Source organism: Cyprinodon variegatus, unplaced genomic scaffold, assembly GCF_000732505.1.
Source record: "Cyprinodon variegatus isolate N-32 unplaced genomic scaffold, C_variegatus-1.0 Scaffold356, whole genome shotgun sequence".
In the NCBI taxonomy this organism is placed as follows: Eukaryota; Metazoa; Chordata; class Actinopteri; order Cyprinodontiformes; family Cyprinodontidae; genus Cyprinodon; species Cyprinodon variegatus.
The window spans coordinates 810,984-823,470 of record NW_015150809.1 but is presented as its reverse complement, the minus strand read 5'-3'; the positions used below and the strand labels follow the sequence as shown (position 1 = coordinate 823,470).

Genomic DNA, 12,487 nt, shown 5'->3' with positions numbered 1-12,487 from the left:
TATATATATATATATAATTATATTACATCAATAAACTAACTCTTCTATTATGTTTTAGTTTGTTTAGATGCGTCTGTTTAAATTCCATATAGGTAAATAAATTGCAATTGATTAGCAACAATGCCCCCTGGTGGACATGTAGAGACATGCAAAGGGTCCGGGTAAAAAACAAAAGCAACATGAACAGCTTCATCGTTGGTATCTGTTGGCTAAAAATGCTTTATTTTGTAACCCGAAGGTTTTTTGCCATGACATTAACAAAAACTAAAAGTTATGCTTACAAACTTACATGTTGTCTAAAAAACTGTTGCTTAGCAACCAATCGTCAAAACAATCGTTGCGCCATCCAAATAGGAGCAAACAGGACCAAGAACTGTATTATTTTAGCTGGCTAATGTGAAGGGTTTTGTTTATTGCTTTCCATTATTTCTATTTTTTTTTTTTTTATTTAGTCCCAAATAAATCTAAATAGTTATAAATGGCAGGGAAGAAGAAAGAGGCGACCCTACAGGTTGGATACAGGCCTAGAAAACATATTGTTTTGTTAGCTTTACATCTTCCACCACTCCTGCTATTATTTAATTAACTTTTTTTTTTTCTTTTTTCTTTTTTTAGGTTTTTTAATGCATTATTATTTTTTTCTTTCAGGCATCTGTTACAAGCCAAGAACAATGGGAGGAGATGCTTACTATAAAAGGTTTAACAGGTGAGCGTTAAATTGTTGTTTTCTTTCATTTGTTTTACTTTATCTTCCCCTTCCTGTCTTTAAAATGTACAACAGTATGTATATCAGCGATGTTTAGCAGGACTATATCTAAAATGAATTGATTGCTGCACAGTGAGAGAAGTGGATCATTGATAATATGTGCTGTATTCTGCTGCCTCCTTGTGTTCGTTCTCATAACTGCAGAAGGAATCGACGTATTAATCTAAAGTTTTTTTTATCTCTGCCATAGAAACGAAAAAAAAAATGTTTACACACATATTAGAGAGATTTAAAAAGTCTCTCAATGTTTCAGTTATTGCATTTTATTTTATTAGAATTTCACATTTGCATTAGACAAGTATTTTAAGGAAAAAGATCCCTTTTAAGATGTTTTTTTTTATTTTAAGAAAACTGCAAACTGTAGTATTAAAGGTTCCTTTATTTATTTATTTATTTATTTTTTGTTTATACTTAACACTGTTTAAATTTATTTATTTTTCTTGGAAATTCCAATAACTATGCTAATGAAATTTCTGTTTATCACCAGTAAAAATTTAATTGTCTGTGTCTACATAAACGCACAGTGTGTCTGTTTTGCATACAGTTGTGGATGTTTACCAGCAGTGGTGCGGTCCCTGTCAAGCTGTGGTCAGTCTCCTGAAAAAAATAAAGAATGAATTGAGTGATGATCTTCTTCATTTTGCCACCGTAAGCTCTGTTTTAGGTTTTAATTTTACATTATCTAAAGTAGAAGGCAGCACTTGCTGAGAAGCAGTATTTTAACTGTGTGTGTCTGTGTGTTTGTGTGTGTGCAGGCTGAAGCTGACAGTATTGATGCCCTGGAGAAGTACAGAGGAAAATGTGAACCCACCTTCCTTTTCATTGGAGTCAGTCTGTTTCTATTCCTTATGATTGCATGTTAAAAAGAACTCACTACATCTTTTTGCAATAATGTATTTTTTATAAAATGATTCCCCCCAAATAATTCCTCCTAAGTCTGGTAAAAGTATTCATTTTGATATGTACTTTATATCACTGTTTGGTTTTTAATGTATTTATTAGTCTTACTAAAGTTGCGAATTGACTTACCAAGCACTGTGACTGTTTTTGTTTAGGTTTTATTAACTAATTCCCCATTTCTTCTCCTTGATCAGAATCCCTTGTCTTTTTGTTTGATAAACTGATGAATATTTACTCCACATGTATGTGGCTTTCTGCATAGACTATGTAAGAGTTTACTATTTCCTTGTTTAGTTCGATTAGTCTTTAGGCCAAAGTCAACAGAGGTTTTAGAAATGTGTAAAAGAAATGATCAGAATGGTTCAGTTTGAGTTGTATGAACAGGGCGGGGAGCTGGTGGCTGTGCTGCGAGGTGCCAATGCTCCGATGCTCCAGAAGATGATAGTGGAGGAGCTAGCTAAAGAAAAGCTGATCCTAGAACAAGGCAGGGAGCGCAAAGTGGTGAGTAGTGATACATTAATATTTACTGCAGCACTGCTGCTTAACACAACAATGTTTAACTTCTGATCCAAGTATTAGCTTAATTTCAGATATATTAAATGATGCTCTGTGTAGGTTGCCATTTTTAAAATTGTAACTGTAGGGGTTCGGATATGTTGCTGAATGGATCACGTGACCCAGAGCAGTGCTTTACTGCAGCCTGAGCTCCCCTTAAACACAGGAGCTGACAAAGCTGAAGGATTTTATTAGATATACTCAGATAAAAGTTATTAGGTGTCAGATATGACATCTGATCAGACACATTCTTGGTTCTGTAGATGTAGGATTTAATCTTTAGGGGTGAATGTTCCCTTGTCTTTGACAGTTACTCCATGACTTTTCAGTCTGCTGGTCTAAAGTGGTCCAAAACATGGAGAGGTACTGTTAGTTTTTGCCACACTTCAGTGTTGCCAGTTGCTCTTAGGAAGTCTAGCACCTCTACTGGCTACAGGTTACTCAGCATCACTTTAAAGGGCTTTATAATAAAGAGCCGTGGAAATTAGAAACCATAAAATCATGTTTCATTAATTATTCCTAATCCTCCTTTACATGATTTTGAAGGCAAAGAGGTCACTTTCAAACATATTTAGTTGCACACTTTTTAAATGAACTTTGATCTCAAAAAGTGTTCTCGTTCTAAATATGCAGAATGAATGTGTTGCTTAGAAAGTATATTTACCCTTAATTTGAGCAAGTAAATAAGATGAGTTGCCAATGGAATTCGTTTTTTTCTCTTAAAATAAGATAATAATTTTAATTTGCACCTGAAATTAGACAATACAACTGTTTTTTTTCTTCTTATTTTAAATGCAAATTGTGTTTTTCCATTGGCAAAGTGTCTCACCTACTCAATTCAAGAAAAAAATTAATTTATTTTAAGAAAAAAATGACTCTAGATCTTGATTTTTTTTTTTTCCAGTGTAGGAATAACGTCACAGCATAATAATTGCAGTGTGGTCAAACCCTCAACATTTATTAAAAAGGTATAATCTATACAGAAAATGAATTCTTTTGACCCAGTTGTTGCAAGGATTTTACTAACACATCCCTATTACCTGCCCCCAGCCATGTGATACAGGCAAACATTGGTCCCTATAGAGTGTTTTTAAATTCTTGAACAGGCGGCCGGTTTGTTAAGTGTCTACTGTTGATGCTTTCAGCTACAGAAGAGAATAACTGTGCAGAGTTACCGTACAAGCCTGAACACCAATGAAAGGATGTATTAAAAATGTTGGAGGAATTGCAATAAACAGACTAACAAACCTGTCAGCAGCAGTAGAGATACTGATGTGATAACTGATGTTTTGATTCTGTTTGTATCATGCTTTTATTGTGTAAAATGTTCTCAGATAAGAAGACATACTGCCTTAATTATTTAATAAGTTAATTATCATTGAGCAGAGGAAATGGCACAGGATAACCTTTGCAAGTGTTTCACATTTGCTTAAATGTATTTGTTTCTAATTAAGTTGCTAACTAAGTGATATCATAATATTTCACCCTTTTCAAGGAAAATTTTCCACTTCACCTTTTTACTAAAGGAGATCATGATATAATGATATACTGCCTTAAGTACCAAGCATGAAGTTAGAAATGTGAATCTAAAGACAGTATGCAGTTTCAAAGTCATGTTTTCTGATTTACCACAGAAAGGACTGTTATTTTATTGTTTATGATCACTTTATCTATTGGCTTTCATCATATTCCACCAAAATCACACAAGGACTGTTTATTTGATTCATGTAAATGCATTTAAAAAGGAACAAGCTGTTCTTAAGTCTGAGTGGATTTAATCAGTTTGTGTTTTTTAGGTGAAAGATGAGGGTTTGCTGGATGAAGAGGAGAAAGAGGAGAAGCCTCAGCAGCAAGAAAATGAAGAAAGTATAATTGGTACAGTGGAAACATGCTTTTGACTGTTCATCTCTTTAGCCTGCAGTTATTTGGTCAGATCTCTTTTTACTGTAATGGCATCTTTGCTGTGTTGTTTGGAATTTAAACAGCAATAATGATCATCAATCAAACTCTCCTCTCTTTCCATGAAAGTTCCTGCCAGTAAATCCTACACAGTTGCCATCATTAAGCCTGACGCAGTTGCTCATGGCAAGGCAAATGAGATCATTATGAAGGTACAGAGGGATTAACCATGTTCACACTCCAAGAAGACAAGATTTTCTCAAGCCTTCCTGCTGGCATTCATCTATTCTGTCTGTGCATCTCCTTCTGGATAGATCCAAGATGCTGGGTTTGAGATCTTTGCACACGAGGAACGAACTCTGTCTGAGGCTGAGGCTCGAGATTTTTACCAACACAAAGCAGCAGAGGTATGTTGTAATGGCTGACATTATGAGAGCAGTGGGGGAGAAAAGCACATACATCATCTCACATGTCAATGTCAAGCCCAATCCAAGTGGAGGAAAACTGATGATGTGGTTGAATGTTTGCTCCGTTTTCTAAATCAACATACCAATGTGAGAGCAAAGCATACCCATGCAACACATTTGACACCCATCTGTGTTTCCTCAAAGGCTTAAAATAGAGCGGCTGAGTAAGCAAAGCTTTTTCGCTTATTGTGCTGTTTGTTGCAAGACCAAACTGAGATTCAGCCAAGCCGTGTTCATAGGGATGGTTTGTAAGGTGAAGCAGCCTTGTTCAATAAATAAGAACCAACATATTTTTTTTTTTTTTTTTTTAGTTACTTTTTCGAAGTAGAGATTAAAAAAAATGTCTTCCAGGTTGAAAATTTCTACAGTGTCTTGCTAAAGCTTTCGTACTCCTCGGCCTTTTTCTCACATTTGTTTCTTATTTTTCAAAAACCAACACGCAGAAGCAAATAGCTGCCAGGTTTGTTTGTTTTACTATAAAAAATGTAAAAGTTTGATGGGCTTTTGTGTTTCTGCCCCATATGACTGATTACTTTTTAAAACCACCTTTTATTTTTACATCTGCAAGTTTGTATGAGTATGTCTCTAGGGACTAAGATATGCTAGCTTTCCTCTTTGCAAAGTAACTTTAACTAAACAAGATTGGATGAAGAGCATCTGGATACATCAATTTTCAAGCTCTGCTACAGATTCTCTGTTTAATTTAGGTCTACTTTTTGACCAGGCCATTCTAACATAACTATGCTTCAATCTAAACCATTCAACTGTGTCTCTGGCTGTATGTTAAGGTTTATTGTCCTGCTAGATGATCTCCCACCCAAGTCTCAAGTCATTTGGCGTTTAACAGGTTTTCATCCAGGTCAGCTCTGTGTTGAACTCCAGTCATCTTCCCCTTAAAACCCTGACAGTTGCTCTGTCCCTCCTGAAGGAAAGAATCCCCACAGAATGATGCTGCCATTAATGTTTCAGCCAGGTTGATGAGTAGTTATAGGTTTTCTCCTAGACATAATGCTTGCTTGTTATCTAAATACTCTGGTTCTGTTAGCAGAACGTCTTCTTCTGAATGCTGGCTGTGCAGAACTATTTGTTCTTCTGTCGACAAATTCTCCCATGGGCCCTGAAATCCAATAAAATAATTAAGAAAGGTTTATAAATGTTGTAAATGTGTTTGTTCTGCTTTATTTCAGCCTTACTTTGAGGACTTGGTGCAGTTTATGTCCAGTGGTCCCTCGCATATTCTGGTGCTTTCTCAAATAGAGGGGACAACCAATATCATCCCTGCATGGCGTGAGTTCATTGGCCCGGCAGATATAGAGGAGGCCAGGAGAGAAAAGCCAGAAAGGTCAGTTGGTAGATTTTCTACATATTAGACATTTGGAGAAGGGAAAAAATGCAAAAAATAAAGCAGAATCTTCCGTCTGTAAAAAAAAAAAACAATTTGTGCATCTTTTCCTGCAATGTTGATAAGAATTTTTGGAAAAGGTGCCAGTTCTGAGTCTGGAGCTGGGAATGAACAGCATATTCTCGCCTGCTTGATCAGACACACCCAGAAATTATGCTTCTCTTTGGTTGAGCACCAGCCGAGCATCCATCTGGTCCTCTCTTCTTCCTCCCCCACCCAACTTCCTGCAGCTTGCGGGCGCAATACGGCACAGAGACGCTGTTCAACGCAGTACATGGCAGCGAGGACAGCGACCAGGCCAGCAGGGAGCTCGCCTTCTTTTTCCCCAACTTTAGGACGGCCTCCGAAGCAGAGCAGGATGGGGAGGAAGAGCATGTGGAGAGGACGCTGGCTCTTATCCGGCCTGACGTTGCCAGGGAGAACAGAGGTGGGGCTCAAGCCAAAGCCACAATCACAAATGCTCCAGAGCGGGAGTGCAAACATATCTAAAGTTTCTCTTTAACATGAAAGGACTGGGATTAATTATCAACACAAAGCTTTTGAGTCTCTTCACCTTTAACACCTTTTTGCTTCATCAAACCTGTGTTTTATCAAGTTTGCTAAAATAATTACAATACGGCACTACTTTAAACCTATAGTTGAGGGCAAGGTCAGCATCAAAGGGAGCAGAAGCCCATGGAAACCCTGGAGAAGCTGCAGAGGGCTGATGACAGCACAACCATTAATAAGCTGAAAACAATTTGACTAAGTTTGAGGTGTTTTGCAATGAAAACCTAATCATTATCATTTTCTTTATGCATTACTTTTTATCTATGAAATCCAACTTTTTTAAATTTGAGGTTGAAAGGTTTAAGGGGTATAATTTTTTGTTGCATTTCTAATAATCAAAACATTGACTGCTGCTCCTAACATAACAGGAATGATTGTGCAGTTCTTATTGGTCAAAATATCCCTGTTATCTTACAGATGAGATCTTGGCTCAGATTCACAAGGCAGGCTTCACAGTTGCCCTCCAAAAGGAGGTGATGCTGACAGAGGAGCAGGTCAGACAGTTTTACTTCCAGCATGTTGATAGAGACTACTTTCCTGCCCTTCTACAAAACATGACGAGGTAAATTCGACCTGTTCTTCTATGGATCCAAAAATCTAAAGCAAACATTTGAACAACATCTCTGTAATTACAGCGGACCGGTTCTTGCTTTAGCTTTGGCCAGAGAAGGGGCTGTCCATCACTGGAAGAACATCCTCGGCCCTCCTGACCTTCACAAAGCCAAAGAGGAGGATCCTGAGTGGTTGGTCATGCCTTCTCCTCCTGATTCAATAGTTAAAAAGAGAGTAGGCGGTCACTGCAGCATGATTACCTGCAGAAATGCACTGTAGGTTTTCACTGTGACAGCTTGTTAAATAAAGCATCTTTTTTGACCCGCCCTGTTATCAGAACCAGATAAAACTCAGACATTTTAAATCTGCTGTGCCACAATTGCCCCAGAGAAAGAAATCGGTTGCATAATAACTTAATTTCCAATAGCTTTGCTATTACACTACAAAACAGTTTATCGGTTTTTATTATTGTCTGTTTTCCCACTTGGAAAAAGCAATATATTCCCTCCAGCTTCAGTGATTTTTCTGAGGATGTTTTTTTTCTCTTCTTTTCAATGTGAAAATGACCACATGGTTCAGGATAGGATGAACAGATGTGAATAGAAATGCAGAAAATGACCCACATTTGAAACAGTGTTTGATTTGCTGCATCTTCTTGGAAAATTTTGGAAACATCAAGTGTTTATATTTATTATTATTATATGCAGAAATGTTATAATATATATATATTTCTGCATGGGGGAAATCTAACCGTTTGCTCAAACCTATGCCTTCAATAATACACATGCACATTTTTTTTCGTACATTTTGTCACATTATAGAAACAAAATAAAAGTATTTTATGTAAATGGCCAACACAAGGTAGAATATATAGTTTTAAAATGTTTTCTCATAAGGCATTAAAATATAATCAGTAGATTCTATTTTATGTATAGATAACATACGCCCAAATTAAATCCAGTGTTGCCAAATGGCCTCACATTTTGTAATAAATGAGTTAGACAAGGTGGTGGTAGTGTCATGCTATGGGGATGCTTTTGTATAGCATGATGAACTGGATTAATTAAAAGGAAATCCTAGAAAAGAAAAAAAAAAGTTCAAAGGCTTCAAAAAAGATCTAAGACTAAAGAGGTGTGGTTTGAACTAAAACGATTTAGATCCAAGCAAATTTAGGTGATAGAAGCTTGAGCTTTATTACTAAAATGTTTCAAACTGTTTACCTTCATGGTTATACACTACTTTGTGTTGCTCTATCGTTATAAGCTTAATGTTTTTTTAAAGACGTGATTCAACAAGTATAGTTACTTTTGCAAATTGTTGAAGTCAAGCCTCCATCTCCCTCCCACACAGTCTAAGGGCCCAGTTTGCAGTGGAGAACGCGCCCATAAACCAGCTTCATGGCAGTGCAAACCCTGAGGAAGCAGAAAGAGAGCTCAGCTTCTTCTTTCCTAAACAAAGGACGCTGGCAGTCATCAAACCCGATGCTCTGGAGGAGCACAGAGGTTCTTCTTGTACTTTCAGCACAACTGAGCAGGTTTGATTTTCTTTCCTTTTTGTTTATTTCCGTTTTATTTTCTCAACACTCACAGATACGATTTTGGAAGAGATCCGTGGAAGAGGCTTCACCGTAGAGCAGCTGAAGGAGACTGTGCTGTCAAGGGAAATGGCTGAGGAGTTTTACAAAGAGCACAGGGAGAAGCCTTTCTTCATCCAGCTGGTGGATTTTATGTGTCGGTTGGTTTGTCACCACACACGAACCCAGGGGCATTGCAAACACTCTGACTTCTTTTTCCACTGCCAGTCTCAACTTCAATTTATACTGTGATATTGGAAGCTAGGAGTCAAGGCAGCCTCAGGCCAAAGGCATAGAAGTCAATCTCAGTTTCATTTTTTGTTGGACATTATGTCCAGTTTCTAGCCCTACCTTACATTCTGATCAGTCCTTAGTGCTGGTAAAGGAGAGGCTGTTCACATCAGGCTCAGGCTGTGGGTTAAACAGTATGAGCTTAGATTGAATTCTCGTATCCCTCAGATTATGTTAGCTTTGATGTAAACGGAAACCTTTATTCATAAGCAGACACAGTTCGGAAGGCTGAGTTTGAAACATTGGCTGATATGAAAATCTTATAAAAGCGATAAACTATAATAAATGTCATAGGTTAGACATTTAAAAAAATATTAAAAAAAATAATAACCTGTGCATTGCTTTGATTTAAAACAGAAAAGCAACAAGTATCCACACTGTTCAGAAAAAGGTGAAATTAAGAAAACATACTAAACTTAAACTGATGTTAACTTAACAGCCAGGCAGCTGCTTAACAGACATAATGCAGGTAGATCGCTTAAAAAAAGCATCATGTTAATAAGGGGGATGACTGAGGCTCCTTTGGTTTCCTCATTATGTGTTTTGCTGATTGAAAATATTTCCTGTCAGCAAAAACCTTCATATCCTTAAAAACCTTCATAATCCTCCATACTTTTCGAATGTTCAGCTATGAGCTTAACTTGCATTTATGACTTCAAACTTAATATTTAAACCTGAAATAAAAGCTGAAGTTTTGAAGTTCTCCTTTGTACAGTACCAGTGAGGTGATTCCTTAGCTTATTTATGTATGGAATTACTTTTGCATGACATATTTGCTATGTTACACAACAGTCGAAATTGCTTGGGTCACCCAATATTTAATATATGTTGTGAAAAAAAATCAGCTAGACTACCTTAGATTACTTTGAAACAAGCCTTTTAACTATTTTTCTATTGTTAGAATTTTGTTGTTGTCTTCATTTCAAACTTCTTGTTCCTATTTTATCAAACATATATTTGAAAGATAAAAACTAGTTTAATCTTTGGGCTTTTGAACCAACAAGGTGATTCACAAACAGCTTTTTGTCAACAATGCATACGCTGAAGGAAGCTGCACATCTCAGGGACTGTTTAAGTTATTGCTCTTTTTTTTTTTGCTCCTATTTTTTACTTTAAAACATGATACATGCCTTAAACTTGATTTATGTAGTTATAAACAATTCTAATATTGTCCCCTTTTCTGTATGCTGTAATCTTAATTGGGCAGTCATAAACTAACCTGCAGTTATCAGGATTAGGTGCGACAGACGAGTGAAAATGAAGCTAAAGTTCAAAGGAAATGTTAAAAAGACCTTCAGAAAGTCTGGAGGAAATTATTTTGAAGACAAATTTAAAATATCACAAGAAAGTTTGGTTGACTGAAAAAGAAAACATGCTAAAATTAGTAACGTTTATTTATTCTAAAACAAATCGCAATAAAGAGCTAAAAAAATTAATAAATAATTTATTTTCTTTCATGAATTTTCTGTTTCTCATAGTGGGCCCTGCATGATGCTCATTTTGACTAAGGAGAACGCAGTGGAGGAGTGGAGGGCCATGATGGGCCCCAGCGATCCCGACAAAGCTAAGGAAATATCCCCGCAGTCTCTGAGGGCGCGCTTTGCTGCTGATATCCTCCACAACTCAGTGCATGGGTCCTCCAACGAGCAGCACGCAGAGGAGAAGATCCAGTTCATCTTTGGTGATATCAGCACAGATGCAGCTTCTGTCTCAGAGAAACTAGCAGAACCATCTTAGGTATCCTGGTATGAGCCATTCTTTATTTCTATCTCCAGCATTACAAAGCATTTACACTTGGTGGGTTGTGTGCTTGATTAAATAATTTCGTAAATTTTACTTTAAAGTTAAAATGTCTGTATTTCAGCTGAAGAGTTCTGAAGAAAACAAAAAACCGTTGAGATCTACAACTGAAGAAGCCTCTACTAAATAAGGTCAGCATGGAGGTGCCAAGCATGAACGACGTCTGAAAAGCTTCTCAATGGGTTAGAATCACAACTTAAATAAAGAAAATGGATATCAATTAAATTTGTCCTTTTTTTTTCTCCATTTAGCTCGATAACCTTCTTGTTATACCAAATTAAATTTAAGCCTTTTCTCAACAATCACTGTACTTCACCTTGGTACCTTTGCTGTTAAATATTAAAATGGTCCCCTAAAGGCAGGCAGGAAATGGCTTAATGAGAAAAACAGCCCCCTCTCAGTTTCTCATCTAATTAAACAAGTAGAGCTAACAGGAACAGCCAGGGCTATTAGGTGTTGATTATGAAAAAGGCCAGACTGTGAGTCAGAGGAATAAAGCTGGTTTATTTAGGTCAGGTTCTGGTAAAACTGTGTATATGTCTCTGTTTCTAAGACCATTTAACGCTTTAAAGAATGAGACCAAAAAAGGACATAAATATTTCCTTTGTTGTATTTCATCTGCATTTTTTTCTGGCATTTTTTAAACACAATTTGGTTTGGATGTTGCATTAAGGTCTGAGGAACTGAAATCACTTTAAACATGATTAAAAATGATATGCATTAAAAGCCCATCATCCCAAACAATCGCTTGAATAACTAACGTATTAATAGCTCCTTCTGTTGCAAACAATGCTATGCGAGCTATGGCCATCATACCTACCGGAGATAAATATCCTGTAAAGCTGGAGTCACGAACATGGTGCCAGTTGGGCACCAAAGGATCACAGGAGGTGCTCCCCGCATCTCCTGAATGACTCACAACTGGGCTATGTTTGGAATTTTATTCTATTCCATGGCTTTTTTTAATCATTTATAGAGCATTTAATAATATTTATTATAGGTCATGTAAGCATTTATAGAGATTTCACAATGACAATATCTAAGGAAAAATCAAAATGAAAAGAAACCATAAAAATATGTTTATTGGTAGCCCTTCCCCTGACTCAGTATCCTTGAAGTAGCCCTAAGCCTGGAAAAGGTTGGTGAAAACCGCTCTAAAGCCTTTTTGTAGAAAGCTTTGAGGAAAGAAAAACAACTAAAAACTGAAAGGTTCTCGTCCGGCAACAGAAAGCTCCAGAATTGGACAACCTGTCCTCACCACCTTCTACATAAGCATTATAGAGAGCTTTCTGACCAGCTGTCTCACTGTGTGGTGTGGAGGCTGCAGCGCCTCAGACTGGAAGGTGAGAAGAGTAGAGATCATCGGGGCTCCTCTTCCCTTCCTAAAAGACATTTCATCCCAGCGCTGCGTGTCCCAAGCCCATAATGTCATTAATGACCCCTCACACCCCCACCATGGACTGTTCTCCCTGCTGCCCTCTGGAAAGAGGCTTCGCAGCATTCAATGCAGGTGCCAACAGCTTCTTCCCCACCGCTATCAGACAGACTGAACTGTTGTAAAGAAACTCTAAATCACGTCACAGACTCTGCATCACACTGACAATAAAACAAAATACTGCATATTTGCACCATATATATTAATGCTCTGAACATATCTTTTTTTCTCCCACACTGTTCACATTTGATCACTGCTGCACTTTATAGAATGGAAATGTTCTAAAAGCTGCACAAAA

At 37.2% G+C, this 12,487-nt stretch overlaps 1 protein-coding gene across 1 annotated transcript; it reads left to right on the top strand.

Annotated features, from left to right (window-relative positions):
- The first annotated feature begins 403 nt into the window (after window positions 1-403).
- nme9 (NME/NM23 family member 9) lies at window positions 404-10,693 on the top strand. Its single transcript, XM_015386089.1, has 15 exons — window positions 404-511; window positions 649-706; window positions 1,311-1,414; window positions 1,522-1,593; window positions 2,051-2,167; window positions 4,018-4,096; window positions 4,250-4,332; window positions 4,435-4,527; window positions 5,775-5,929; window positions 6,220-6,416; window positions 6,956-7,100; window positions 7,174-7,281; window positions 8,441-8,592; window positions 8,680-8,824; window positions 10,433-10,693. Exons 1-15 carry the CDS (start codon window positions 479-481, stop codon window positions 10,689-10,691), a joined length of 1,800 nt encoding a protein of 599 aa, XP_015241575.1. The 5' UTR covers window positions 404-478; the 3' UTR covers window positions 10,692-10,693.
- Window positions 10,694-12,487: the final 1,794 nt, after the last annotated feature.

Excerpts from the sequence above, each read along its gene's own strand:
- nme9 (XM_015386089.1), top strand. The coding sequence starts at position 479 with ATGGCAGGGAAGAAGAAAGAGGCGACCCTACAG. Across the intron at positions 512-648 it reads AGAAAGAGGCGACCCTACAG|GCATCTGTTACAAGCCAAGA; the intron begins GTTGGATACAGG and ends TTTTTCTTTCAG. Across the intron at positions 2,168-4,017 it reads AAGGCAGGGAGCGCAAAGTG|GTGAAAGATGAGGGTTTGCT; the intron begins GTGAGTAGTGAT and ends TGTGTTTTTTAG.